Source organism: Pollachius pollachius (genome assembly GCF_949987615.1).
Source record: "Pollachius pollachius genome assembly, chromosome: 9".
NCBI classification, from domain to species: Eukaryota; Metazoa; Chordata; class Actinopteri; order Gadiformes; family Gadidae; genus Pollachius; species Pollachius pollachius.
In genome coordinates, this window is record NC_136942.1 from 16,740,675 (window position 1) to 16,749,114 (window position 8,440).

The 8,440-nt window shown below is 39.7% G+C and overlaps 1 protein-coding gene across 1 annotated transcript; it reads left to right on the forward strand.

The window, feature by feature from the left end:
- Window positions 1-2,446: 2,446 nt before the first annotated feature.
- LOC307080206 (uncharacterized protein) lies at window positions 2,447-4,002 on the forward strand (the record flags this gene model as incomplete). Its single annotated transcript, XM_079742843.1, has 4 exons — window positions 2,447-2,789; window positions 2,930-3,104; window positions 3,212-3,342; window positions 3,685-4,002. Exons 1-4 carry the CDS (start codon window positions 2,649-2,651, stop codon window positions 4,000-4,002), a joined length of 765 nt encoding a protein of 254 aa, XP_079598969.1. The 5' UTR covers window positions 2,447-2,648.
- Between the last annotated feature and the right edge of the window lie 4,438 nt (window positions 4,003-8,440).

Here is an 8,440-nt window from a genome sequence, read left to right on the forward strand (position 1 = left end):
TTGTTAGCTTCATTTACCACATTTATGCTTTCACTGAGCTTAATATTTACTGACCATTTTATCGAAGGTTTACTCTGAATTTGGTTTGTGCCCTCGGTTAGCAAGTGTGTTTTAATTACATTTTCTATGGATCAGTCTAGTATGTGTGGACTGTTTTCTCTGCTGTTCAATTAGCAAGCACGTGTTGAGTTGACTTTTACCAGTTTGTTCTTCGGTTAGTAAGTGTTTTTTTGTGTGTGGACCGCTAGCAAACACGTGTATTTTACTCTGAATTGAGGCATTTACACCGACCTATCGAGTCTACCTGTAGGTAGGGCTTTTGTAATACTCAAGCTAATTGTAGCATTCAGTGCATGAATTGTTGTGCTCTATATCATCTTAGTATCTTTCTTCTTTTCCCTGTAAAGGATGCATGCTGTAAGAGTGAAGTACCGAGAGCGCCAGAAATACATTTGTTATGAAGGGCAACTGACCTTCAAATCATTTTTGGAGTGTGGTGAGTGAAACAAACTGCACAGCCTACTGGGTGTCATGTGTAAATTAGTGGTGATGTCTTATATTTATTATTATTGTGGTCGTCAAGGACCCTTAGAGGTATAATGTATTTGATTTTGGAACCCCATCTCTAAATGTTGTTTTGTGTACACTGAGAAAATGAATGATTTGAGGTAATGTTTGCTGTAAAAGTATATTCTAGATTTGCAAAAATCTTCATGATTAAAAATAAGAAATAAAATGCAGATTTGCAAGCTCATAGCATTGCACTCGTAAACTTATAAAATCGTTGTTGTAAGTGGTTCAGATGTGAAGTGACACAGATGTGACCTATAATAAAAATAAGATGAATTGCACAACAGTATGAATCTTGTGCAATATTTTTTTGATTTCACAGTTTCCAAGAAATTTGAAATTCCTACCTTGGACTTAAAAGTCTATGATGATTTGAACACTGAAGTTGACGAGGACGCGTTTGCGTTTCTTGTAATGAAACCAGACCTGGGTGTGCTTGAAGTCTGTTTGCCCAAGGGCTCAGATTTTGAGGGTGAGTCACTTGTTAACTTGGAGTCTTATAATCCATTTAGTCCTAACCTTGTAATGCAACATAGTAAAGAGAGACTTATCCACGTTGCATGACATTTTGAATAAACATGCCTCTTCAGACACTTAAAAAAGCATCTGAGGAATAACTAGCTTGGTGTGTGGATCCATCCTAATCTAATGTGATCTTTTACATTACTCTTATCACAGATGATCCCCTCTTAATAATGACATGTTATTATAATCACACCTGTTATGTTAACATGCTAGAATCAGTGAGTCCCTCTACAAGCCACTCCGTTGCCAGCAGCAACAGCTCCTTTCTCAGCTCTAGTGCAGAAAATGAAGGGGACTCTGATGACACCATCATTTTGCAGCCTAGTCCTGGCCAAAGAAACAGAGATGACCTGACTCGTCTTGCTCGGGTAAGCTTTGCAGATGGAGAGATCAAGATGGTGATTCTGATAAAAGGGGTAAGGGGGGAAAATGGCCAAGTAAATTGGGGCATGGTTTACATTTTTGTCACTGTAAATGTAATTGGCCACCAAATCCCCCCTCTTTATTTTCCCCTCACACTTAGATGATTGAAAAGATTCTGAGGGAGAAACCTGGAGGAGAGAGGATCCTTACAGAGTACGCTCGGAAAAAAAGCCTAACAGATTCCAGAAGACGTGACATGGTGAAGATATTGGTTGCACACATGGCGAGTGAACATGGGTATGTTGTCAAGTAATTAACATCCAACCCTAACATTTATGGTTTTATTTGGTTCAGACCAAGTGCAGTAGGCATCGGCATAGGAGTACTTTTGTTTGGATCTCATACGTGTGTGTGCATACTTTAGGACGAGCCCTTCAAGGCGTGTTAAAGAGGACTACGCAAAGGGCATCACTGCCTTGTTTCCATACCTGGCCGATCCCCAGGGCACTTTGGGCTATGTAAGTAAATAAAACAAGTCTAACCTCTTCACTCATTCCTTCTAGTATTGATCAAAAAACCGAGTGAGATTGCAACAAATTATTAACATTTCTAAATGCTGACCTTGTCTCCTAACCTCAACAAGTTGAACACAGCAGATGTCAGACTGGTTGACCTTGATTTCATCAATTCTCCAGACAAGAACATGTGTTAGTTTTTTAAGGAGGAAAAATAAACACTTTCTTGGTTTTTAGGAGCATTTTTACAATCCAGTAGATGGGGGTGGATTTCTTGCATGGAGAGTGAAAACGCTTCAAAAAGAAGCCTCAGAGGGACAAAAGAAAAGAAACCCTCAGCCACTGAGAGGTACATGATTTTTAGTGTGTTAGATTTTTTTTTTTTATGAGTTCACATGTTCAATTCATCTTTAATGTGCATAGTGCTTTTTTGTTACAGTGATGTGCATCGCAGGGGGTTAGGCAAAAAGACGATTGGCCGTTTGTGTAAGGGGTGAAAGTGGCTTAACTATTTTGAGAAGAAAAGCAAGTATTGCATCAGTATGTGGTTTCACTGTTACAGGTCACTGTTCACTGATCACTGTTACAGGTGGTCCAGATTCTGGTGACAGAACCCCCTTCAGTAAGGAAAATCGGCTAACCACAGAAACCCAGTGTTGCGAGGCCATCGCACTCATGAAGCATACAACTGATGAAGCAATCATCAAGGAGAAGATGAAACAGACCTTCATCCATCGCCAAGAAATGGTTCATGACCCAGTGAAGTCCTCTGAAATATTCACCACCTTTCCAAGATTTCTTGACATCACGGGAATGGTATGTTGCTCTTCGAATGCCTTGCATTAAAATCAAGCTGAAATGAAAAATGACTTAAACAGATCACATTCCTGGTCAGCCCTGGTGCACCTATTAACAATATATGCCATGTTGTTTTCTGTATTCCATCTTGTCTGCAGATAGTGCAGGATTTCAGTCTGATGTTTGGTGATGACATCTCTGCAAAGTTCCTGGAGAAGTGGCCTACTCACTACAGGCAGAAAGTCCTTGAACAAACCCGTGGCCTCACCCAGACAAGCGACCTTGAAGAACTCCTTCATAACGCTGAATCCACAACAGAAGAACTGGAAGATGGTACACTCAAATTAAATAAATAATAATAATGGAAGAAGGAAATGGTTTGGAACAAAAATATAAACATTTTAGTAAGAATGTCTTTCTGAATTTTCTTGTATTTTCAGGATGGGACAGTGAGATGTCCTCCATCTTGCTCCTTATCCACCTCATGCCACCATCACCTCATGGCCGCAACAAGAGACCAGGAAAGCTCTCTGCCAGACAAGCCATTGACCACCTTGTGAAATTCATCAAGGTAATGTTACAGTTTAATTAAAGTTTAAAAGGGCTCACTGTTCTGTCCGTAATATTAAAACTTAAGACTATACTCTTGTGAAATCATGTGATGACCATGCTCATCTGTAATCAGCGAGTGCCGTGTGATATTTCTCTGATTTGGCTCCCCACAGATCGATCACCATCAGCCCCAGATACGCTGATATGAATAAATCTATTTATTTTACATTTAGCAAAATAAAAAATATAAGGCTGAAATCTTGCATTTTGTGGCAATAAGTGATTCTGGTGGTGATGATTGGGCCCTAAACTGCAACAGATACATTTTAATAGCAAGACTGATTAAGTTTTCTTTTCACAGACTGGGACCAGTATTGAAGGGCATCTGGACAGCTTCACAGAGAGCCGTCAACCCTATCTACTGGCTGTGGGAACCAAGAGGAGCGCCACACACAAATATTTCATTGTTAACGACAAACGTGCAATCCCGTGTCGGTCACCAGATTCTCTTGCCTCTTTTGACAAGCTTTTTAAAGCTCATTTCGTCTTCGCTACCTCGTACAACAGGGATCTGGCCAATGTCTACCACTTCTTGCAAACCGCAGTTTATCAGATTGATACTGCTACCACCAAGGTGAATCCCAGGGTCAAAGAGATGAGAGCTCGGATGCTGCACTGATTTTGACACCTTGAGATGTTTTGTTTTATTTGCAAAGGCCCTCAAGCAAATGACAGTTCACTAATTAAGCACTTGAAGGTGATCCACGGACTTTGTTCAGGAAAGACACTTCGTCTGAAATGTGGTCAGCCTGCTTGTTCTCGTTTCTTTGGTACTTTTTCAGGGTTTCGAAAGCATCTTAAAGCACATGGACCTTGTCATCCTGGTGAAGGCCCCTCAACTGAAGATTTAGCTGTAAGTTTTGTTGATGACTTTCCATTAAACAGTGCCCCCTCTGACCCAGTCCTTCTTAATAAGAGTCTTGTGGACAGCTGTGCTGCGACAGTGGCTGAACTTAAAGTGGCAGGTGTAGGCGAAACTATCATTAACTCTTTGGTTACTTCAATGGAAGAGATTGTTGATGATATCCATAACCAAGCAAAAGAATCTGTGAAGCAGTGTCTATCTTTACAGGAACCTATCAAAAGTGAGGTTGAGTGTAAAATTGATCAGTGCTTTGAAAAAATTGAAAATCCTTTTGGTGTCTTAAATTCTGAAACTAAGAGAAGGCAGTATTTCACAGAGAAGTGGGGAAGGGTGGAACCCGTTGAATGTGTTCTTGGTACAAGATTTGATACACGGCGCAATCGGACTACTGGAACTTATGATCCAGTTGCTGTCACTGATAAATTGGTTTATATCCCAGTTTTGAAAACGTTAGACTTCATTTACAAACACCCTAAGATAAAAGAGATGATGCAGAGTCATTCCAGTTCAAGAAAAGATCTTCTTAATGACTTTTGTGATGGAGATCTTTTCAAGAGTCATCCTTTATTTTCAAAACAGAAGCATGCAATTCAGTTGCAACTTTTCTATGATGATTTTGAATGCGCAAATCCGTTGGGGAGTAAAAAGGGAATACATAAAATAGGAGCAATCTATTTCACCTTGCGCAATCTTTCTCCAAAGCACAACTCAATGCTGCTTAATATTCATTTGGTCGCTTTATTCCATGCCCAAGACATTAAAACATATGGCTTTTCTAAAATACTTGATCCAATTGTGCAAGACATTAAAGAGCTGGAGACTAAGGGAATTCGGGTCCCACTGTATGAAGAAAATGTGTATGGAACTATTGTCCAAGTTACTGGTGACAACCTGGGTCTTCATAGTTTGTTTGGTTTCGTAGAGTCATTTAGTGCCAGATATTGTTGTCGCTTTTGTCTAGCTGAGAAAGAGGACATTCAGACAGAATACACAGAAGATTCACCCAAGATAGTGATGCGAACTCAAGCACTTCACGCAGAACACTGCCAAATGATGGAGAAAACTCTTAGTCTTCCCTATGTGATGGGTGTTAAACGTTCTTGTGTTCTAAATTCCTTGCAGTACTTCAATACATGTGAAAACTTCTCTGTCGATATTATGCACGATATCTTGGAGGGCGTGGCACAATATGAAATGAAGCTGCTTATACTATACTTGATCAAAAACTACACAACATCAAAGGAAATAGACAGGAGAATTAAGAACTTTAACTATGGCTACATGGATCAAAACAACAAGCCACCTTCATTGAAGTTGGTAGAGGGCTCAAATGACTTGGGTTTAAATGCGATCCAATCTTGGTGTTTACTTCGCAATCTCCCACTTATATTTGGAGACTTGGTTTGTCGAGATGATCCACACTGGTATTTGCTTCTGTTGTTGCTTCAAATAGCAGATATTGTATTTTCTCCCATGTTATCAACTGGCATTACCATTTATTTGAAACATTTGATTTCAGAGCACCATGCGTTATTCAAGCATTTGTTTCCCTGCAAGAGGCTCCTGCCAAAGCATCATTTTATGGTGCATTATCCTACATGTATTCGTAAAATTGGACCACTTTTGCATACCTGGTGCATGCGCTATGAAGCAAAGCACAATTTCTTTAAAAAACAACTAAAAAGCTTCAAAAATATAACTAAAACATTGGCAAGGAAACACCAAAGTCAAGTAGCATATAGTTGGCAGACATTTGAGCCCGACAGACTGGTGCTTGGTCCAAGTAAAATGGTAGCTTTAAACGTGATGGACAGGGGCTGTGAGATAGCAGAGGCTCTTCAGGTATCAATTGACACTAAGGTGTTGGATGTTAGATGGGCCAAACACCATGGAAATATGTATCGTCCAGGTTTAGTTGTTTGTCTTAAAGTGCTTAATGAGATGCCAGTTTTTCACAAAATCCACCGTGTTGTTCTTAAAGATGAGAGGTTACTGTTGTGTACATTTGCACTCCAAACACTGTGTATGGATGAGCATTTTTATGCATTTAAAGTTGTGTGTACTGCAGAAGGACCTCATGTTGTTGTCAAAGAGCTTTTTTGTTACAAAGCATTCGATATGCAGATGTCATACAGTAATGATGATTCAAGTTTGTTTATTGTCCCATACTGTTTCCTGTGATAAAAGAATCGCTAAGCTCTAACTATTGCACTGGAGATGAACAATGGAATTCTGAATTTCTTTGCCCATAACTCAAATTCTAATTTATTCATATTTTCTCCTGTTTTATCTAATCGACCCAATTTCAATGAGCACACTGTGTCCAAATTGTGATGGCCCACCAATTGGGCATATATGTTTTGGCTGGGCTGATGGCAATTGCAATATTTTACAGCCTTATCTGCAGCTACTGATGGTGTGGTGATAGTGTGCATACCTGTTTACAATATTCTATTTGTTTTTATCAAAAAATTATAGGGATGTGTCACCCTGAAAGACTTTTCCCCCCCCTCATATATTATGGGTGCTCAGTGCATGTGATATGCATTTAAGTAAAATAAAAGTGCATTGTTGAATATTCATTTTCTTTTTTATTTCAAACATTTTAATCCAGAGTTATCATTATTAAAAACAATATTGAGTAAAATACAACTCTTTATCGAGTGAAATAGAACTCTAGTCATAGTAGAATTAGACTTCTATTTTGAGGCAGTTACTACTCTGTACAGAGTAAAATACAACTCAATTAATAGTAGAATTGGAACTCTATTTTGAGGCAGTTACTACTCTGTATAGGATAAAATACAACTCTGTATTGAGTGAAATGGTGTTGGAGTTGTTCTCACTTTATGCTAAATTGAGTACATTTTAATCTTGTGGAGTAAAATATGAACTCTAGATAGAATAGAAATAACTCTGAAAATGTAACTCTATGACGAGAGTAGATTTTACTCTTTTTGGACTGGGACCAAATACTGTCTTTTTGGGAGTCAAATTTTACTCAAATTAAGTAAAATTTACTCTTCAAAATTTCCTGTGTATGGAGATTGTTGATGCACTAGTTTAATAATTCCACAATGCCAAAAGAATGAGCAATGAAAGCAAAAAAAGTGTGTAAAGTGACTGAACCGTAAACAAAGCGCCCGACAGTACATAAAGTAACTATGAATTAATGTGACGATCATTGTAAGCACAAACAGAGGATCATGGGCATCGTGGCCATACATGTAGTCATAAAACAACTGGAATAACGTTATGGTAGCCTATACCGACTAAGTTTGTTGATCTGCTTCTTTCAAAACATATCACAACGGTGCTGCACCGCGCCGCTTCCTATTGGTGCTAGGGGCAGCATTGGACGTGCATGAAATGCTCACGGCGCGCTTCGGCACTGGTGTGTGGTCAGCTTAAGGGTAATTCATTCATAGGGTTAGTTGTCGTGAAATGGTATGGTTAGTAATAGGTTAAGGGTTAGTAATATGGTAAGGTTAGTAATAGGGTTAGTGTGAGTAAAGTGGTAAGGTTAGTAATAGGGTGAGGGAGATTAATAGAGGGTTGGAGTTAGTAATAGGTAAAGGGTTAGTAAAAGGGTAAGGTTATGCTTAAGAAATGGGTTCGTTTTAGTAAAAGGGTAGGACAGTAAGGACAGTAATAGGATTCTGTTAGGGTTACTATCGAACCCAAGTGCCGATGCAGACAACAGAGGTTGAATTAAACCAGAGGATTATTGTAGGGAGGACGAGAGCAGTAGGGAATAAACAGGAGATGCACAGGCAAGGATGGATGGCAGACAGGCAGCGCTGCTGGCAGGTAGGCAGGTAGAGGGGCACACAGGGTGGATGGCAGGCAGGTATGGGGTTGTGGATCCTGGGGCAAGGAGGACACAGAGATTAAGAACAGAAGGTAACATACACAAAATGTTTTAAGAAATACGAAATTCTCCATGCCAGGACTGGTTATCTAACACTCTGGTTGAAACAACGATCTGTCGATGAGTGGGTGAAGAACCGGGGTTTAAGTAGGGCAGGATGATGACTGGAGATGGATGGCAGGTGTGCATGTCCAACAGGTGTAGAGCCGTGGAAAACTAGGGATCATCTTGTCCAAGAGGGGGAGACAGAGCAGAGCATCTGCTGGGTACGGCCACGGCCGTAACAGATTCAGATTAAGACAACCTTATGTATCCCAAGAA